We start from the raw sequence: 20,803 nt of genomic DNA, 5'->3' as shown, positions 1-20,803 counted from the left end.
AACTAACGTACACCATCACTTGCACCACCAAGAACTTCAAAGTATCCAAATGCGCGCGCATACGAATCGAACTGAGAAGAATGTCCGACTCGAGCGACAAGGAAATATCCGACCCCAAAGCTGACGAAGAGTAAAGATTATTGGCAAAAGAGGATATCGGCGATAGATGGTCGTTTTTTGTCCAATTCTAAATTGCCCCACTTTTCGCTGCCTAGGCACGCCAAGACAAGGGGTCAAAACCACTTTTTCAACAACTGACATTTGCGCGAACACTTTGCACCTGCTTCGTTCAATCGCGCTCCTGAAAAAAGGGTAAAAGACTTTAGAGGAAGCTTGGAAGGTGAATATTAAAAAGAAAGCGAAACTCTAACGGTTATTTTGGTTGAAATATCTCAATTCTGAGTTGGAGACTTGGCCTTGTGTTTGCTTGCGCTGACTACCAAATCTGCCTGCGCTGACTACCGTTTTCGCATCATCCCCCACTCAATCCAAAGCTGGAGAGTTACCATGTCAAGTGGCTGTTGCTTGACGTTTCACCGTCATGAACTTCACCCAGTTAGTGACAGTGACCGCAGGCATAAACCAGCCAGATACGGTGTGAGAAAACGGAAATCAGAAACAGACACGCTCGCTCAACATGTACTCATCCTCCCGAGTGTGCTACCTCACGCCGGGAAACCCCAAGATGGGAACCATGACAACCCAATTTCAACCAATCCCGACTCTTCATCACTTGAACCAAGCCAGTGTCAACTCGTCTGGTTGTCTACTATGCAGAAGCAGATTCCACGGACACTGAGCCTCTCATGGCAACCTCCCGGAAGCCCACGGCGTAACCTAGCGCCTCAGCTGGGCATGCCGTGCCAGCGAGATGCTGAACATTTCCTTCGTCCTCAGCAGCCACTTTCTTGCGTGGGTAAGTAAGGTAATGGGGGCATATCAAGTTGGTCTGGAACGGTGGCTTGAAAATCCGTCCTCCTCGAAGAAATAACGGCTGCTTTTACTACTTTTCCTTCCTCCCCCTCTTCCTTTTCTTTCCTTCTGCTACTTTCTCGATCCGCTTCTGCCACCCTGTCACCTTTCCGTTATTGTTATTGTCCCTCGTTTTCCCGCTTCTTACACTTCATCTTCTACAGCATAGACTTTGTCAAGATCTCTGGTTTATCATTTCTGATATCCTACGCCGAGTGCGACATAAGACTCAACCCCAACCAAGATACTCTTCTGGAAGCAGGATACCAGACTCAGACGAGTTTGGTATCTACGCTTATCCACATAGCGACAACATCTTTACTTCCTTAGGGTGTTCACCTTAAGCCTTTGAACTGGCTCCAAGTCCTTTCTGGCTGCTAATGGCAGCTTCTGGTCATCACAATGGGCTTTCTTAGACTATTCTGTAAGAAGTCGGGTAACAAGAGCAAAGTGGATGTCTCCTCCAAATCATTAGATTATGAGTCTATGGTTGCCGGAACACCCCCTGTTCTAGGTAAGCTCTCACACCCATCCATTACAATGTCATGTCAACCATTTGCTAACAAAGACAGGAACGAAACCCGCACGAGGGAATGGACCACTCGTCATCAAGATCCTCCCGCGAGATGTTAGCCAGGCCCAAATTGCCGTCAGGACTGATGGGTTAGTGGACGATGGACTCCCGATGCCAAGTCCTGTTATCCCTGGCTTTCGAGCGGAGGATATCAAGAGACCAAGCTCAGCTCCAAATGGGTTTCGCACTCCATCTCGCTCTTTAGGGGCCGGTGGCAGTTTACGAGCTGCACCGGGCACCAAAAGTCCCCTCAAAAGACCACCTCCGCTTTCATTCCGTATGGCCAGGCCCGAGACTTCACCACTTGCCCGATCAGTTTCACAAAATGGGGTTGATGCCAGAGTCGTCACCCAGCCACAAGTTGCTCCTTCTGTACATTCAAGAAGTAACTCCATCGTCAGCAATACCGGAAGCCGTTACAGGGATATCATAGAAGCGCACTCCGAGATCAAGCCCATCAACTTCAAGATACGGATGAAAGCTACAGGCACCAGAGATTACGGTGAGGATGTTGCAGAAAGGAATTTGGGAGAAAATGGTCACAACCTGGACTCACCCTCGGTCAAGGCATTTTATGCCCGTTCCTCCATGATCTTTGAGAAGTCAAAGATGGATGAGATTACAAAGCAGCTTGAATCGGAACCGAACAGCCACAGAGCCAAGGCACGAACGGTGGCATCGAACCTTTCTATAGATCTGTCGACTAACTCGAGCAACTCCCGGACCACGCAACGGGCAACAACCTCGTATGCATCAAAGGTTCCTGCCTACGAACATCCAGATGGCGCTCTCTCTCTGGGTGCACGGCTACCGGCGAACTGCAACCTGCAACGATCCAAATCTGTCAATACATATTTGCCTGTTGAATCGAACAACAGCACCAGCGTTCCGAGAACAACCACCACCACTGAGCAGGATCTCGAAGTGCCAGACCACCCTCCTGTCATCGAATGGCCTCTCAGGACCATTGCTGCTAATACCCTGAGACCGTCTGCTCTTGATGCCACTCTGTCTTTAGCACCGCCAGGGTTTATTAAACCTGCATCATCATCCCGTAAGTGGCTACCCCGGCTTTTCGTTGTCCTATGAGATGCTCCTGTATCTAACATTTTGACTGCAGCAAACGAGGAGCAATCGTCCCCAGGAGACAGCAGCCCAATATCAAATGCACCGTCGGTGAAGTGTTTTGCGGTGAACCCCGAATACCATCACGAGCGACCATGGTCAAGCTCATCCTCCACTCTCTCGATTTCGGACATGAGATCCAACCCGTCTTCGCCTTCAAGATCCCAACACACAGCCGATACCTCTGTTAACTTGAGCCAAACGTCGTTCAAAAGCGCCCCACAATTACCGAGCTTGACATTCCTACCGGTACCAGAAGCTCCTGATAATTTCAACATTGACGACTACATATCAACAGACGCTTCCTCCATCAGGGAACACCAGCGTCACACAGGCGAAAGTGAGGAAGAGCTACTGTTCAATGACTTCGGCTATGGTGCACACGGCACACAGCTACCCGGGCTTCTGGACTCGAGCGCCCTTTTTGAACAAAGGGAGCCCAGCCCGGTTCCAGTTCCGAACAATCAGCATTGTCGTTGTTCCTCATGGACCACCACGCCGATCAATGCCGGATCGTTCGGGAGGGCTGTCGGCGGACAACAGCGATATGTCCTTGACACCGGGGTTGAGGATGATTCGGACGAGACAGATTATGAACACTCCCCAGGATTGATGTCACCTGTTCTTCTTCATTCGCCCAAACCTCAACATCATCACGCTCTCAGCGGTGAGATATACAACGGGGTGGTGGGACATGTTCCACGGACTCGGACGTTTGGGAGTGATAGAACTTCTTCGGTGCAAGGGTCAAGAGGAATGAAGAGGACGCCGGTCGTTTTGAACTGTCGAGGGATACAACAAAGTTCAGAAACGGCTACTACAAGCCGTCCTACCACTCCACTGTCAAGCGGCTTGAGTAAGGATATCGCCGCCGAAATCAAGACACCCGAGCAGAAGAGTGAGAAAGGAAAACAAAAGATGCAAGAAGAGAATGAGAAGAAGAATCACAGCGAGATCAGCAACAAACAACTGCCTCCATCAACACCAGATGTTACTGCTACTGCTGCAGCTATCGCTGCCGCCGTGAAGCGAAGGAAACAAATCAAAGCATGCAAGCGGGCAACAGAGCCGGTCAAAAAACGAAGACCCAAAGGACAAGGACAAGGGGTGGTTAGTAGTCCAAGGAGTCCAAAGAGTCCAAAGAGCCCAGGGATAAGAAGTAAGAGGTCGATGCAAAGAACGACAGTGATGGGGGCTCGGGGAGGGGAATACTCGGATGAGGAGCATCATGCTGATACTGAAGGATAGGCACGATAGGGTAGGGTGTTTGAGTCAGCTACGTTCTAGCTTTTCTTTTTTTTTTTTTTTCCCTTTGTCAAATCATATGGGGTTTTGTTCTGTGGTTTGTGGTGAGGAGGTTGGTTTGTTTGGTTAGCGATTTGGCCTTTTTTCCCTATATCTTGCGGTTGGGAGGAGGTGGATTGGGTTTCATGACACCGGTAGACATTTGGAGGAGTGGCTAGGGAGTGGGCATCACATAGATGGCTTGTTTACCTAACCCTAGAGGTTTGAGTACAACAAGTCAGCTCAAGCCTACCAAGACAATCTTTACCATCTGCTTTGTTTACATGGAATACAGCACAGCAGTTTTTTTTGGCTATCAACGATCTTCCAGGCACTTTATCTTGTGCTATGCAGATTGAAGGGACAGACACAATCAGTCAGTATTGCTTGGACATTACCTCACTGATGTGTCCACGTCCTCCCCCCTACTATCGGGCTCTGCTTCAATGGTTGAGACATTGGTCGTGATGCTTCAGACGCATGGACGGGACAAAAGTACCATAGAAGAAGGGGATACTGGATCACATTGCAAGATAAAATAAAGTAAGATTAGGGCATATCGATTGTACCTGCTTCCTGCTAGCCATCGAGTCTCGATATCCTGTACGATGTGAAGGCAGAGGAGGAGGAGGAACAGAAGGAGGAATGCCAAGGCGCCTTAATGAGCTTAATGTATTTATGGACTGCTTGGCCCAAGCGCTAACTGTTGCAAACGCTATTCCCAAAGGGGATAAGCGAGCTTGAGAGACCGCTCAAGCCTGCCCCACTTGATTCTCATTCGCGCACTCATTTCCCCCGACGGGACTTTCCTCCAGGATTCCCCATCCACTGGCAATCCCCCACGGACGGCCACTGTCTGAAATTGGATGATCTTTGGCCTGAACACGTTCTTTTACCACCGACACAAACCCAACTTTGAGGAATCCACGACTCATTACTCTTACCTGCACTCGTTTGTTCAACGCTCGACGTGGTACTCTGTGCCAGTTCCATTCGTTCTTCCTCTTGTGACCGTGACACTTGCCCTTCTCAAGGGACGCGCCCCCCCTTTTCCCGAACTGGACCCTAGGCACATGTTGCTGTAGGGATCACAGGCACTAAACAAGAGGACCCCTTTTCTGGAACCCCAGAGAAATCACGATCACGCTCACGCTCCCCATCGTCGTCCCCGACACCCGAACAGCTTCATACCAGACACGTTGATACTTCACCGACTTATCGATTCCTTTTTATAACCAAAGAACAAGCGGGGTTCATCCGTCAAAGAGGGTTTACGAGCTTCCCCGGGTATTCGGTCCGTTTTATTCATACTTGTACATCGATCGATACATACCTCTACCCGACGATAAGCTTCCCGTCCCTCGGGATCCACGTAACAGCATCACCCCTAATTATCGACACAACTCTAACCCATTGTATGACTTGACTTGCAACAACAATATTAACGGGGAAAATACACCGCCGACCGGGAACCACACAAACAATGGAGCGGACCATTGGGACCGTCGGGTTTCGGTGGTTAGCCTTCTTCGCCCTGCTTCTCTGCCACCAGGTCCATGCCTTCTACATCCCAGGCTGGTCCGTCAAGAGCTACAAGGAAGACGAGGCCATCCCACTTCTCGTCAACAAGGTCTACTCGGACAACACCCAGCTTCAGTATGCCTACTACGACCTGCCCTTCGTCTGTCCGCCCACGGGCGAGCACAAGTTCGGCGGACTGTTGAGCGGACAGAGCATCCCGCTCAACCTAGGCGAGGTGTTGCGCGGCGATCGCATCAAGGTGTCCGACATGGAGCTCAGGATGAAGCACGATTCCGAGTGCAACTTTCTCTGCAACCGCGAGATCACTCGGAAGGAGCTGAAGCGGGCCCGCCAGCTCGTCCGCGATGGCTATGTGGTCGAGTGGATCGTCGACAACCTGCCCGGCGCTACGAGCTTCGTGACCGTCGACAAGACACGCAAGTATTATGCTGCTGGATTTAAGCTCGGTTACACGGATCTGTCGTCCGGCCGTCCTCGGTACTACCTCAACAACCACCATACCATCGTGATCCGGTACCGCAAGGCCCCCGGCAAGGACGGAGAGAGGGGAGGCAAGGTCGTGGTTGGATTCGAGGTGTATACCAAGAGCGTTGGTCCGGATGTGAAGAAAAATGCCGACGGGTGCCCGGCGAACCTGCACGACGTGGAGCAAAACCTCGAGCTTTACCTGGCGCCCAACAAGACGCTGGAGTTGAGCCCCGGGTCACCGTACTATGTCGAGGATGACGACACATACGACGACGATGCGAAGCTCACCATCCCCTACAGTTACTCGGTGTACTTCCGCGAGGATACCTCGATCGAGTGGCATAGAAGGTGGGACCTGTACTTTGTCAATCAGGAGGATGGACACAAGATCCACTGGCTGGCCATCGTCAACTCGCTCATCATCTGCGGCGTCTTGACCGGTGTCGTGTTTATGGTCGTCGCCAAGACCATTCGATCCGATATCAGGGGATACAAGGCTAGATCAGCCGACGTCGAAGCCAAGCGCAGGACCAAGGCCACCTCGGCTACCGAGAAAGTACCGGGGCTTTTGGAACAAGAGGTTGGCCCCGACAGTCTTGCCGACGTCGATTCCGACGACGAAGCCCTCGAGGACATCACAGGCTGGAAGCTCCTCCACGCCGACGTCTTCCGCACGCCTGCCTACGGCCACCTCATCGCCCCGCTGGTCGGTTCTGGAATGCAACTGCTCTTCATGGCCATCGGACTCGTCCTTCTGAGCGCACTGGGCATCCTCAACCCCAGCTACCGCGGCGGTTTCGTCAGCTTCGGCGTCGGCCTCTTCGTCTTTGCCGGGCTCTTCTCGGGCTACTTCTCTGCCCGCGTGTACAAGACCTTTGGCGGCCAGCGCTGGCGCCAGAACATGGTCGTCACAGCCGTCCTCTTCCCCGGCCTCTTATTCACCATCGTCTTCGTCCTCAACTTGTTCGTCTGGGCCCAGGCCTCCAGTACCGCCATCCCGTTCGGCACCCTGATCGCCATCATCTTTCTTTGGCTCTGCGTCCAGGTACCCTTAGTGTATGTCGGCTCCTGGTACGGCTTCGTCCGCAAGCAAGGCGCCTGGGAGCACCCGACCAAGCCGAGCGCCATCCCGCGCCAGATCCCCGTCCAGGCGTGGTACCTCCGCGGCTTGCGGACGGTGCTGCTGGCGGGCTTGGTCCCGTTTGCCGTCATTTTTATTGAGTTGCTGTTTGTCTTCCAGAGCATCTGGCAGGACAAGAGCGGGTATTACTACGTCTTTGGGTTCCTGGCGGTCGTCCTGGCTATATTGGTCGTGACGGTCGCCGAGGTGACGGTGGTGAGCATCTACATCCAGCTCTGTGCCGAGAACTACCACTGGTGGTGGCAGAGCTTTTTCATCGGTGGTGGGAGCGCTGTCTGGGTTTTCCTGTATTGTGTGTGGTATTACTTTGCTAAGCTGCATATCACGGGATTGCTGAGCTCCATGCTGTTTTTCAGTTACAGCTTTATGGCGTGTTGTGTGTATGGGCTGTTGACGGGCACGGTGGGGTTCTTGACTGCTTATGCTTTTGTGAGGAGGATATACGGGTGAGTCTTTTTGATTTTCGTGTTGTGAAAAAAGAATGGATTGCTAACTTCCAAAATACAGAGCTATCAAAGTCGATTAAATCTTTTCAGTACTATTACAACTTTTTCCAGCGTGGGGACCTGTGGTGTTCGGGGTGTAACTTTGTTTTTCCGTTGTGTGTCCTACCGATGCACGACAGACAGCAGCGAGCGGCATTTCACAACATGGCGGGTTTTGAATATCGGTTATTACTTTTTTTTCTTGGAGTACTGCGGCGCACTGAAGGGAGGTTACACGTTGTAATGCCCGGTGGGAGTTTTGGCATGAGACAAGGCAAAGAGGGGGAAAAAAAAAGAGAATACCGAACAACAACAAGATAAGAGCGATCATTATACCCGCGAGTTTAGTTAGCGTTCCACTGTATGAGACATTAGAAGACATTGAATATCGTCGATAAATGTAAGGTGGTAGAATGACATAATCCTCTTGCCAACGGTTCGAAAGTTATCCTCGTGATACTTTTAATGAGGAGCTGCTAGGGGTAGCCTTGAAGACTAGCTTGAAACCACGTCCATGACAACGGAAGGAGAGTTGAAGGGAATGTTCTGCTTGCAGCTGTCACGGTGAGCTTGGTTACACTCTACCCATAGCTCTGGTACCCCTCAGAGTACAGGGCCATTCAGGTACCCTAATGCATTACCCGCAGCGGGGTAGGGCCCAGCCGGAGGCAGCTCGTCTCTTTTCACCCCTCCCGTCATCATCGATCCGGTCTTGATCATTTCACCTCCAATTTCCGCCCAACCATATCAGCGAGGGGCACCGTACCCGAACAGCTTACATCACTCTTTACTATCAACTCAAACCCCGTTGTTGGTAACCGCACTCAACATCTACCATCAAATCAAGGACCCAAGAGACAAAGCATACTTGCTGGACAACGGAGAGAACAGCTCTCGAGCGTTACTGCCCAACACGTCACTCCAGTCCCCACACCACCTACCGCTCTCTTCTCCGGGAATTAATCCGTCATATCCTCAACCTCCCCATCCATCTTCAAGTCTTCAACCCAACGAACCACCGCCCAAATTCAACTCAAAAACCAAAATGGGCATCACAAGCATCCTCAAAACCCTCCACCTCCTCCGTCCCTCAGAATGGGACCCCCCAACCCCTCTCAACCACCTCCTCACCAACCTCTCCTCCTTCCCCCTTTTCGTCATCCCCATCCCCCTCCCCCTCCTCCGCCTTTTTGTCTCTCACCTCTACCATTTATTTCTCTTTCTCCGGGGGCACGCCTTCCACCCGCCCTCTAACCTCCCGCCTATCCGGGTGGTCTGCATCTCCGACACACATGATCACGAATTGGCTCTAGAAAAGATTCCGGAGGGGGAGGGCGGACTGTTGATTCATGCAGGGGATTTGACGGATGATGGGAGTCGGGAGGGGATTCAGAGACAGCTGGATTGGTTGGGGGAGGTGAAAGCTAAAAAAGGGTTTGAGAGGGTGTTGGTGGTGGGGGGGAATCATGATGGGTGGTTTGATGAAGGGGGGGCGAGGAAACACTTGTTTGGGGATGGGGAGGGGAGTAAGGGGGAGTTGAGGTTTGCGGAGGGGGTGCAATATTTGGATGGGATGGCGGGGGGAGAGGGGGAAAATGGAAATGGGGGTGCGATGACGATTGAGTTTGAGGGGAGGGCGAAGGGGAGGAAGTTGAATGTTTGGGGGTGGGGAGGGGTGCCGAGGTGTGGAGGGCCGGAGCATGCGTGAGTTTTATTTTCTTCTTTTCTTTTTGTTTTCTCTTTCCCTTTTTGCCCCCTTCCATCTCACTTACACACATCCCAGCTTCCAATACGACCGTGCCTCCCACCCCTGGACGAACCGCATCCCCCTCGAAACCGACATCCTCATCACGCACACCCCGCCCCGCCACCACCTCGACCTCGACCTCGGCTGCGCCGGCCTCCTCGCCGAGCTCTGGCGCGTCAAGCCCAAGCTGCACGTGTTCGGCCACATCCACTGGGGCGCCGGCCGCGAAGCCGTCTACTACGACGAGTGCCAGCGGGCGTACGAGTCGCTCATGGCGCGCGGCGCTGACCTTCCGTTCCCGCCGGCTTTTCCTTCGGTGTTCTCGTTCCCGCCTTCTTCAGCCGTTACTCAGTCTGCGTCTCCGAATAGGGAGCCCTCAAAGATGCGGGAGAAGCAGAGGCCGACGAATTTGGTGAACATCTTGTTGTTGCCGGTTTATTTTGGGTTCGCGCTGAGTTTGTATCTGGTGGAAGTGGTGGAGAGAGTTGGGATGGACCTGATGGATGCTGCGAGGGTGATTTGGTATGGGACCACTGCTGTGGTGTGGAAGTGGGTTATGCAGGGGCCGGGGACGAATAATGGGGGGTTGTTGGTGAATGCTAGTGTTACGTATGGGAATACGGGGAGGGCGAGTAATCCTGTGCAGGTTGTTGAGCTGTGATGGGGTGGTTATGTTGGTGTTGTTAAACGATGGGGTGGAGGATGGTGATGTGGATGTGGTTTAATGCCGTTAACGAGGATGACTACACATACTAAGAGAGGAGTGCGTGCTCAGTGGTTGGAAAGCAACGTGGAAGAGTAAACACAACATGAGAACGGATTCGGTATTCTTATGTAAAGAGCCATCAATTTCCCGAATCGTGTATTATCCATTATACCCTTATCATCATCCAAGTAAAAAAAAAAAAAAAAAAAAAAAAGGGGGGGGGGGGGGGGGGGGGGGGGGGGGGGGGGAAGTAAACAAAAGCATACAATCTGCATCCTTGTCCAGACAAGGGAATTGCTATCCATATCCACGCCATGGTATCATCTTCCATCCGGTATCCGCACAAATGTTTTTCCATCCGTATATGCCAAAAGCCCACATTAACACGCCCATGGAGATAAAAAAAAGAAAAAAGAAAATGAAGACAAAACAACAAGACTGAAAGAAAATCACCTAGCCAGAATAGCCTCCCCATACCCGGGCAACCTTCCCCCCTCCGCCACCCTCACCCTCACCTGCCCTTGCCCACCTCCACCTCCACCTCCACCAGTAGTCACCCCCTCGCTTCCGAATCCTTCCCTCTCCCTTTGTTGACTCCCCCTCTGCATTTGCCTCACCTCCCTCTCCCGATACCACAAATCAGGCGGTAACCCAATAACCCTCGGCCTCAAATGCTCCTCCGCCGCCGCCCTTTCCTCCTCCTCGTTCACCCCCATCATCATCCCACCAGAGGTACCATAGCCATACAACGACTCAAAATGCGGCAACCCCTGCCCATCCACCCTCTGCTGCTCCTGCTGTTCGGAGTCCCATTCCACTGCGACTTGTAGTGGGAGGGTAAGGGAGAAGGTGGTGCTTGCGCCGGCGCTTCTGGCTTTGCTGGTGCTGCCTGCGGCAGCGGTGATGGATAAAGTGAGGGTGTACACGCGCGAGGCGATGCAGGAGTGGAAGGTGGGGATGAAGGTGCGGCGGTCGAGGGGGAGGGAGAGGGAGAGGGGGATGGGGAGGGTGGTGGTGAAGAAGGTTGGTGAGGTGGGTTTGGTTTTCTTTGAGGAGGAGGAGGAGGACTTGGGTAGTGGTGATGGGGTTGGTGGTGATGGTGATGGTGATGGGGGGATTAATCGTCGGGTTTCGGTGCCGATACCTGGTGTTGTTTCGCCTTCTGAAGAACCAGGTTCGCTGTTATTTTGGTACCGAGGCCTGCTAAAGTCGCTGGCATACCCAGAGTCTCGCCTCTCGAGCGAGTAATGGTGTTGTTGCCAGGTCGGCTGGACCACGGAGATCTTGCGCAGCGGCACGGATGTCGAATAAACTCCGCGCTTGTCTATCGAAAAGTCCGCGGTCCAGTTACCCATGTTAGGGAATGCGGGTACCGTGCCGGAGTTGAAGAAGGTGTGCGCGGTGACTTTGCCGGATATGTTGGTGATGGAGGGTGGAGTGAGAAGCTGTTGCGATGAGGTGGGCTCGTACTTGAGTCGGATCTGGGCCATGGGGGTGGAGGTCATCGTTCGACCGTTGGATTGAAGGATGGCGGCCCTTGGCTGGATGGCCTCGGCGGTCAGTGTGCCGACTTTGGTGGAAAGAAGTTTGCGCAGAGACTTCTTCTTGTACATGCAGTATAGCTTGTCGTTCTCGGTGATGTTGAGGGGCGGTTCCTCTGGCGAAGCGGGCAGCACCTGGATGGACTTCCTGGCTTCCATGATCCTGATTCTTTTTCCTCCCACGTTTGGTTGGCGAAATACCCTGGCCTTGATGGTGTATTCGACCGAGACCATCGTAGGTGACATGTCGTCCTTTTCCCATTCCTTTCCCATGCTTGGTGGTAAAAGAACATGCTGGTCTCGCACCTGGTCGGTTTGTACGTTGTGGTTGCAGGCACCAATGGTCAGTTGGTTTGGGATGACGAATTCGAAAGGAATCGTCATTGTCCTTCCAGTCTCCAGCACTCTCGGCACCGGATATGTCGATGATGGGATTGGCATGACCAGCTTGAGGAAGGTATGTGCAATCTCGGCGGGTGAGTTTACACCTTCTGTCCTTGTCCTTGTGTTTCCGAGTAGAATGATTTCGATGTCGTCGAACCGAACATCTCGCTTGGTCGTGATGGTGACATCGCCAACGATAGGCGAGGAAGAAGTGTAGACCTTGGAGCTGTAATGGTTCGTTATGTTGATATCGATGTTGGACCTCTGGTAAGGAGCTAGTTTGTTGGCGGCATTCGGTCCTAGCTCGCTGCCGAGTTCACTAGGACAGGAAGCGCCAGACGAGATGATTCCGGCCACAAGGCCCTGCCTGTAAACCATTGCAGTTGGTCGTGGCCAGACAAGCCGGTAAGATGGTTGATGAGAACGAGAATCTGGCACTGTATGATTGAAGACCGGCAGAAGAGGAAAGAGTCTGAAGAGGTTCTGGAGTGATTGTGAAGTATGGATCTTCTATGGGTTGATAGCTAATCGAAACGTCCAAGTGATGGGGACGCAGTGTGTAAGATGGAACTTCTGACTTCGAGCTGATGATATTCTGGGACGCGTGGAGGGGGTTTAGGAGTTATAAGTGATAACGCCAAATACAATATCCAACTAGAATGTGGCACGAAGGGCGAGGATCATCCCTTCCCTTATACCCACCACAGATAAGGTAGGGAAACTTCCCTCTGTTTGGTACACACTACACAGCTGCATGTCCACCGCCAAGAAACCATGATGGACCATGGGGTAGGTGTAGCCGCTGAGCTATCTTGGGTATAGTGGCATCGGACATTATAGAAAGGGATGTGATGCGGCTGGCTGGAGCTATGCCTAACAAAGAAAAAAAACCCTTCGAGTCACTTACAAAGCCAGTATGGTATTGTGTAGGACTTCTCACTTCTGAGCCTAACCGTTAAGGCCCTCGCCGAGCCTTGATGGCTTTTGGGACTCGCTTATGGCAGCTCTTTGGAGCTTCCCCGCGAAAGCTGACCGACGCCTCATCGGCTGGCGTGGCCGGACGACCCTGTCCGGTCAGGGAGTCACGGTCTCGCCTAGGTGGTTGGTCCATAGGCCATGCATTGCTATGCATTTACTTGAACGGAGATGAAAATGGAAGTGTGTTCTTCTGGTGGTTGTGGGTGTAAGGGAACGAGCGGAGTGTGGTTCCATGGAGACCAGCGTCACACATGGAGCATCCATTCGCCATTGACCCCATTGTCGTGGCAGAGGCGGGGGTGTCCTTGGTTGCTTCTTGGCCTGGGAATATCGAATACTCACCGGGCAGTCAGTGTAACCTCCCACAAAGTTAGGGACCCGCGGACACAGCCTGGTCGGGTACTTTTACCTCTGGTGTTCTAGCCCCCCGACGACAAGTCATCCATGAGACAAAAGGAGAAAGGAAGCAAAAAGGTGGCTTGGAGGCCAAGCTGTGATAAAAGCTGCGCCAAGTTGTTCAAGTGGACGAGAACTTGTCCTCGTGGTACCCTGTCTCTGCTGCTTTTCGGTTGTTGATGTTGATGTTTGAATGGGTTCCGGTAGTCACCGGTACGAACACGATAATGTTCGACTTCTACCTCCCATCTCTACCTCTACTCTTGTTGGATAATTTCCAGCGATGGGAAGCGTCATCCAACAAGTGAAGAAGCATCAAAAGTCAAAACGTCAACGAGGGAAGCGGAGTCCGTCCCTTGTCGAGATGATGCGATGCGTTTACAGGCCGCTCGTGCAACGCTAACTTTATTCTCATTAGCGCAGTCTTGGAATGATCGACGGATGACACCAAACCCGCCGTTAACGGAGGGCGTCTTCTCCACTTGTCGACGACAAGGCGTGGTGTGGGCCGTCCTGAGAATTATATCATTACATACCACGACAAAGAATAACCAAGAAACTCTTTAGTCATCCGGGTTTTTCCACTGTGAGTTCGGATCAGTTCATGGTATCTTTCATTGGAGCTTGGGCTGGGAGCTTGGCTCAGCTTGGTTAGTTGGTTACCTAGACTTGGCATATCGAGTTGTGAAGCTCTCCTCCTCGAGATAACGTTCACTGATGTGGTTTGTCAATTGGTCATCATCAGATCCCTACCTAGCAGCCATTCAGAACCCCATGGGAAACAAGAGAGAACGTGAATTCGATCGTCGCACCACTCACCACAAAGCAACCCCTAGCCGAACCCCCATCCCCGCCTTGTGCCCCGCGTGCCCGCAAAGGTCCTCTCCCGCAACCGGACCGTCGTGACCCTTGCCTCGGTTGGTTGGCCGGGTCCCCTGAAGAGGTCGTTGTATTAACACTTGAAAGCTGACATAGGGCGTTACATAGTCTTTCCAAGAAGTGTTGTTTGTCATCGGCTCCTTCGGTTGTTAGTCGGTCATAAGATGTCAAATACGTACAATCTTCACAGAGTTCAAACCCTTGAGCTAACAAGGGAAACTTAGAACCGGAGCTCCAAACATTTGGGGAGTGTCGACTGTGTCGTATGCAGTCAGCAATCATTTTCTTCCCGTCAACACCAACACAGCCGTGTCTGAAACTACGTAGCAGAGAGAACCTCCCGTCGCGCGGGAGACACGTCCGTCCCAGCTTGCGTGTGCGAGTGTTCCATTTACCGGTACTGAACTGCAAGGGGGCGGCCCGTTACACAGGCACGAGTACGACGGACAGGACAGGACAGTTTGCATGGCATTGCAATGCATACGGTACATGCAAGCTTTGAACGGTTAAGAGTCATCGGCAAGTTTTCAAGCAAAGGAATTTGGGTAACTCCAGCGGTGAAAGAAAAACAGAAAAGGTAAATAGGAACAGGGACAGAATGACTCGGAAGGAGACTAGGAGGAACTAACAATCGGTCATTTCCATTTCACATGGAGAATAGTGACGTTACTGTAGTCTCGCCGGAACCTCTGCTAACTGCGGGCTAGTTTCTTCTTCTTCTTCTTTTTCAATTTTCCTCTTCCGAAGCCGTTTCGAGAATAAACCACCGTAAACATCAGATGAAAGACTCATCCCAACTTGCAACCTCGTGAAGTTGTGTGTCATCCATTGCGTATTTGACACTAGAGTAGCGTACAAAATACCTTTATGTCAAAGATCAAAGAGACCAAGTTTGATTTACACTAGTCGGGCAACCGGTCATCCTCTTCCTATCAGACACCCTACGCCCTTCTCTTGACACGACAAGCTCTGTCTCAAATCACAGGGGCACCGAAAAGCATATCGACCTCATGGCGCTAGGTAACACAATACGAGCGTGATTCTTCTCCGTACCAATGGCTGCCCGGTCGATCAGTCCATTGTCCAGTTATACACTGAACAGGCAGGCCCTTGGGCGACATGTAGAACTAGAACGGCTGACACCCATCATCCCGTCACCACGCCCTTCACCCCCAGCAGTCTAACACCCATGAACAAAGAAACGTCTGCCCTGGATTCACGTAGTACATAGGTAGCCTGAGGCTCGTACCCGACCGAAGGAGTCATGCTTTGGTGCGTGCTCAGGCACCATGTTTGTTAGTACCGAGTTTTCGATCTTTCTTCCGTGCTTATGTGTCTTGTCTTTAGGGGCTGGTGACATTGATTCAACCAAGCAGTGCTTGGCTTGGAGCGTGGATGAGTGCTTGGTGACTGTGACCGTTCCCACTGTAACTTGGACCATGACCTTGTAGGTTCGGCAGCACCGAGATGAGATATTGTGATAATGTCTATTACCATTACCATCAATCACGAAGCCTTTGACCCTGCGGGCTTCATTTAGTTCATCATGTCCAGTAAGCCTTTTTCAGACCCGTTGATAACCGTTCACAAACATTCCATGCCGTATCCACATCTCCATGAACAACGGTGGTTTTCAAGGCATCCAAATAGCAACCCACCTACCCCTGACTTGACTAACCCAGCCGAAGTAAACAAACCCCAAACTGACTTCCAAACTCCCTGACTTAATCATGCCAGGAAATATACAACATAATCCCCGCCCCCACCGCAATAGCCGCAAACTGCACCAGTGTCTTCCTCAACTCCTTGGCCTTATCCTTGCCCGTCTCCAACAGCTCCGGAATGACCGCCACCGTGCCCACATACAGGAACGTACCCGCCGTGAACGGCAACAGCATGTCTCCCCAGGTCAAGCTGGTTCCCAAAATACCCTCCTTCATGCCCATCGCCGCTCCATTGGCATCGCCGGAGCCGCCGAATTCCTGCACGGCGATACCGATGAGGGTGCCGAGCATAGCGCCGATGGCGGTGACGAACTGGGCGCCCATGGCTTGACGCTTGGAGAAGCCGGACTGGACGAGCAGGGCAAAGTCGCCGACCTCGTGGGGGATCTCGTGGAAGAAGACGGCCACGGTGGTGGTTGCGCCGATGGTTGGGGAGGCGTAAAAGGAGGCGGACATGGCGAGGCCGTCAGTGATGTTGTGGGTGAAGTCGGCGCTGTTAGGTATTTCGTTAGCTTTCTCATGATCTTTGACGTGTGTTGTAACGGGTATAGTGGTGGTGGTGCATACATCAAGTTCAAGTAGCCGCCCAGCTTAGCAGAAGGGTTAACGTCCTTCTTATCATCCTGCTCTTGAACGTCCACATCCTTCTTCTTCAGCTCGTTCTTCTCACCCTTCCTGTTCTTAGCATCGCCCTTCTTCGCAACCTCAACACCAGTCGCCGCCGCGCCATGCTCATGCGAATGGGAATGTCCATGAGAATGATCATGCCCGCCTTCTCCACCCGTCGCGATCCTCAAGCCCTTATCCATAGCCACAAAAGTCATGAACCCAACCAGAATCGCAACACCCAACAACAAGTTCCTGTTCGGCTCGACCAACACAAATTTTGCGCTCTCGTGGCTATCCTCGCCAATGAAGATCTCGGGAAGCAGGTGGAACAGGGTATCGCCCAGCAGGCCGCCGACGGCAAAGGCGACCATGACGGACAGCGAAGACGGGTCGATGTTGGTCGGGCACAGGGCCAGCAAGAAGTTGGGCGGGCCCGAGATGTACAGGGTCGCGAGGATGGCGTTGACGGCGGGGGAGCCGGGGAAGAGGATGGCGAAGAGGCGCTCGGTGGCGGAGGAGGTTTGGTGGGCGTGGGCGGCGATCTTTTCGGCGGAGAGGGCTTGGACTATTGGGCAATCCTATGTTTGAAGAAGCGCGACGGGTTAGCAACGACATCATGATCTAGATGCAGCTGAGTAGGGGGGGGGCGGAGAAAGTAAACAAACCTGCAACAGCCCATCCAACTCCTCCAGACTCAAGTCCGAAGGACTCAGTTTCCTCTCCGTCCCGTACGTCTCGTGCGTGCTCCGCGCATAAACCTGGAGAACAGCAATGGACGCCAACGCGAAGAGCGTCATCAGGCACTTGGCTCGCGATATGCCCACCGCCATGATGGATGGAGCTTGCAATTGGGAATTGAAGCGCTGGGAAATATCGTCAATTGGAACCGAAGAAAGCAGAACACGACAATCTTCCAATGAACAACACAAGAGGAAAGCACAAAGATACCGGGGACGAAGAAGAGGGAAGAGGAAAAGAAAAGGGGAATTGAGAGAAGAAAGCGGAGACGGGATTCAGAGAGACATGGCCCGACAGCTGGAGTCCCAGGGAGAGTGGGGATCTAGTAGCTGAGCTGTTCATCTCTTATTGTTTCTTTGTCCGGCCGGCGGCGGCGCCAACACCGAGGACGGCACAGTCAAGACAGTGCGGTAAAGGAAGGGCACGCGACACGACACGACCCCGCAAAACCACTTCTGTTCTGAATGCTACGCAACCCCGTTTTTAGGGCTGATGTCAATGGACACAGGCCCACTGTGGGTTACTTGGCGTTGAGTGCCCTGGAGGTCGGGTGTCGCGTGCCGCACCGCCGCTATGCCGCCCGGATTCAAATCAGGAATTTCCCCGAGCCAATTCAGTGTTTGGGTGTCTTCACTTTTGCATCGTCAACTTCTCATCGATCTGACATCGTCCTTATCAACAGCGTGGTGGATGCTTCTCGACTGACACACCTCTTCATCCGGACTTTATCGTCGCTTTAACTTGGATGGAAGCTCCCGGCCAGCAAGGTTCTCAATGGTGGGGCATCACGGGAACAAAGCAACGAAGCAACACCATGGCCGAGATGATCAGGATCAAGATGGGCTAAGGTAGGTAAACCATGAAACAGTATAAGGTATCTAAAGTGTGTTATTCTGTAACCAGAATGTTCCAAAAAGCCTGTGTCTAGAACCCCAAACGATTGCAGATCAGAGACCAAAAAGAGCCATCACCATCATCACAACAGCAACCGCATCCCCCATCGACGCCATGACGGAGCTTGCCCTTCCGGTGCTCACGGCTGTGCTAGTACCCGAAGGAGAGCTAGCCACAGACATCGTACCGTTTGGAGCAACGATAGAAACGGGCATGAGAAATGTGGCAGTTGACATCGTCGAGATCGATGATGGCTTCAAAAAGGTCGATTGCGCCGTTTGCGAAAGAGCAAAGCTGATTCCAGAAGATGGACTGATCCATGAAGAACTGGTTCTAGCAAGTGTTAGTACACTTGCAGAACTTTAGTCTTTCATCAGTCATGTCACTTACTGGCCCAGCTTGCTACTGTTACAAGAGAGGTCAAAGAGGGGAGTTGTTGTCAACGTGTTACCGATCAGACCAAAACTTGGATTGGGAGTCGTCGGGGCAGAGTCTTGCATCGTGTACCACCAGACATTGGTGCTGCCGAACAGAGGGCAGCCAACCTGGTCCCAGTAATATTTGGCATTGGCGATGCTAGGGACGGCTTGGCCCATAGTTTTGCCGCTAAGAGGGAAGCCGGTTTCCGTAACCCACACGGGCTTGCCTTGGGATGCAGCCTTGGTGGCGCCCAGAGCGTCATCGAAAAGGGACTTGCTATGGCCGATGTCGTTTTGCTGCGTTTTCTGGAAATAAGGGTAGCCATCGAAGCCTAGGAAGTCGGAAGCATCCACGACTACTTGGTTGGAGCTGTTGACCCAGGCCGTCCAGGTATCAACATGACCCACCGGGGCACCGGAAAGAGCCGTGTTGGCGATTATGTCACGGACCTGCTTGATATAATGGGCAATCGTGAGAGGTGCGGCTCCGGGGTTCTCCTTATTCTCAATGCCGGTAGGTGAGATGCGATACAGATCCTCGCTACCCACGGAGATACCGGCCACTAACCCGCCAAGGGCAGCTCCGTACTGCTGAATGGCAGAGCTGAGGGCTTGTAGCTCGTTGGCGAATGCAGCATCACCAGCAGAAGCCCATAGGCCAAGAAGCAGCGATGTTCGGGTAGCAATCGCAGCCGGGATGGCCGAGATGGGAGCATTTGCCGTACCCCCTTGCTGTTCAACGAGTTTCATGGTCAGGGACTTTAGGCCAGGCACACAAGGAATAAGGTGAGGAGGGGTGGGGAGCTGAACTAACAATCATTGTGTATAGTCGGGCACTGGTGAAGCCTCCAGCAGGAGCACCGACGAGACCCTGGGCTGTTCGAAACTCAGCTTCAAAGTCAGACTGTTGCTTGGCAGCGCCATTGGTGAACGAAGAGCCATAGTTGAAACCCTGGTAGGCGCCCATGACCGTTGACAGGGTGGCAGCCAAAGCTGCTAGTCGCGAGAGGTGATACATTGCGGCAGGTTATGGCTGTAACTTTGCTGTCCAACTTTCAAAAAGAGGTATCGATGTTGAGGCTGAGTCGGTAATGGGTCAAAACCGTTGACAAAAGCGAGGCCCAAAGTTGAGCGACCAAAGTGACGAGTCCAAGAATCACCAAACAGAGTCGGGGTGGTGGACCAAAAGTTCGAAAGAAGACGGGAGAGATGGTCTGGGGCGAGGATAAACTGGCTTTATACACTAGCTTGGGACGTGTTACCGAAGAAGAAGACGCAGAAAGAATAACGTAAGTCTTGGGCAGGAACGATGTTTGATGATGGTTGAGGAATGCTGGTCAAGGGAACACAACGTATTGTGTTTAGTACACTGCGGCGATCGGAGGTAGAGGTAAGGTCTTGTATCGTGATTCTAGGATATTGATAGGTGCTGACTTGAAAGGAGTAGGAAGAGAAGTAAGGATAGCAAACACAATGCTGTTGATGCTTGTAAGGGACAAAGATGTCGGTGGTATGGGGATATATTGACAGAGCTACTCAGAACTTGGAGGTTTCCATCAAGATGGATATCATCACCCACGGATGGCCACCTTCCGATTGTCTACCGATCCTCTTTGAATGGAGAGCAAGAGCAAAAGGAAACATCATGGCACTTGCCGGTCTTATTGTTGCAAGTGTCTGGGGTTCCCGTCGTCTCTTGTGCTCCTTCCCTTGCAGTCAAATACTCGACCTGGCATCATGACTTCTTACATTGCGTCGACCCATTCAAACCAGGTATAAAGGCAAGTGGTTTCCACAGCATCAAAACACGAGGTTATGCAAGGAAGCTACACGAAGTCGATTCCAGCTTCTTGATATGTTGTGCAACGACGGGACACTCTCGATACAAAAACATGCTAAGTCCAGATGTTCTTGATTATCACTCGCTGGCCATCAAGTCTCTGCCCATTCTAACCAAGGCATGAGTTCAAGCCCTTCAACAACTACACTCATGCTAGTTTTGCCCCCACGTCTGAGGTGTCTATTTTGGGTTCGGGGAAGGGCATGGGTGATGTGGTGGTGTCAGTTTTCTCCAATGACTACCTGTGTCTTGTTCCCTTGAGACATCCTTTTCGAGAACCGGAGCCTCAAAAACCGGTTGTTCGATGGTCGTGCTATAACAAAGTGGAAGCCGCAACATCAAGAATATGAGAAGGAG

General features: G+C 52.2%; 6 protein-coding genes across 6 annotated transcripts; 3 read left to right on the top strand and 3 right to left on the bottom strand.

Moving 5' to 3' along the window:
* The first annotated feature begins 1,255 nt into the window (after positions 1-1,255).
* On the top strand, positions 1,256-4,173 carry B0H65DRAFT_299111 (uncharacterized protein). The gene is made up of 3 exons (XM_062823128.1): positions 1,256-1,486; positions 1,545-2,600; positions 2,667-4,173. The coding sequence occupies exons 1-3, from the start codon at positions 1,375-1,377 to the stop codon at positions 3,917-3,919; spliced, it is 2,421 nt and encodes an 806-aa protein (XP_062678757.1). The 5' UTR covers positions 1,256-1,374; the 3' UTR covers positions 3,920-4,173.
* Positions 4,174-5,239: 1,066 nt separating this feature from the next.
* On the top strand, positions 5,240-8,101 carry B0H65DRAFT_299014 (uncharacterized protein). The gene is made up of 2 exons (XM_062823126.1): positions 5,240-7,552; positions 7,614-8,101. The coding sequence occupies exons 1-2, from the start codon at positions 5,439-5,441 to the stop codon at positions 7,630-7,632; spliced, it is 2,133 nt and encodes a 710-aa protein (XP_062678756.1). The 5' UTR covers positions 5,240-5,438; the 3' UTR covers positions 7,633-8,101.
* A 203-nt stretch (positions 8,102-8,304) lies between these two features.
* On the top strand, positions 8,305-10,252 carry B0H65DRAFT_500716 (Metallo-dependent phosphatase-like protein). Its single transcript, XM_062827833.1, has 2 exons — positions 8,305-9,295; positions 9,375-10,252. The coding sequence occupies exons 1-2, from the start codon at positions 8,637-8,639 to the stop codon at positions 9,997-9,999; spliced, it is 1,284 nt and encodes a 427-aa protein (XP_062678755.1). The 5' UTR covers positions 8,305-8,636; the 3' UTR covers positions 10,000-10,252.
* On the bottom strand, positions 10,251-12,731 carry B0H65DRAFT_299005 (uncharacterized protein). Its single transcript, XM_062823125.1, has one exon. It carries the CDS (start codon positions 12,345-12,347, stop codon positions 10,494-10,496), a length of 1,854 nt encoding a protein of 617 aa, XP_062678754.1. The 5' UTR covers positions 12,348-12,731; the 3' UTR covers positions 10,251-10,493.
* Positions 12,732-15,679: 2,948 nt separating this feature from the next.
* On the bottom strand, positions 15,680-17,679 carry B0H65DRAFT_476333 (ZIP zinc transporter-domain-containing protein). The gene is made up of 4 exons (XM_062827358.1): positions 17,221-17,679; positions 16,514-17,133; positions 15,911-16,439; positions 15,680-15,775 (listed from the first exon to the last, which is right to left on the bottom strand). Exons 1-3 carry the CDS (start codon positions 17,383-17,385, stop codon positions 15,947-15,949), a joined length of 1,278 nt encoding a protein of 425 aa, XP_062678753.1. The 5' UTR covers positions 17,386-17,679; the 3' UTR covers positions 15,680-15,775; positions 15,911-15,946.
* Positions 17,680-18,240: 561 nt separating this feature from the next.
* On the bottom strand, positions 18,241-19,624 carry B0H65DRAFT_511611 (glycoside hydrolase superfamily; the record flags this gene model as incomplete). The annotated part of the gene is made up of 3 exons (XM_062828497.1): positions 18,241-18,520; positions 18,578-19,338; positions 19,421-19,624. 3 exons carry the CDS (start codon positions 19,622-19,624, stop codon positions 18,241-18,243), a joined length of 1,245 nt encoding a protein of 414 aa, XP_062678752.1.
* Between the last annotated feature and the right edge of the window lie 1,179 nt (positions 19,625-20,803).

The sequence above is a fragment of the Neurospora tetraspora genome, assembly GCF_033439725.1.
Source record: "Neurospora tetraspora strain CBS 560.94 chromosome Unknown B0H65scaffold_7, whole genome shotgun sequence".
NCBI classification, from domain to species: domain Eukaryota; kingdom Fungi; phylum Ascomycota; class Sordariomycetes; order Sordariales; family Sordariaceae; genus Neurospora; species Neurospora tetraspora.
Note: the sequence above shows the minus strand (reverse complement) of the source record. Positions and strands in the feature narration are given on the sequence as shown.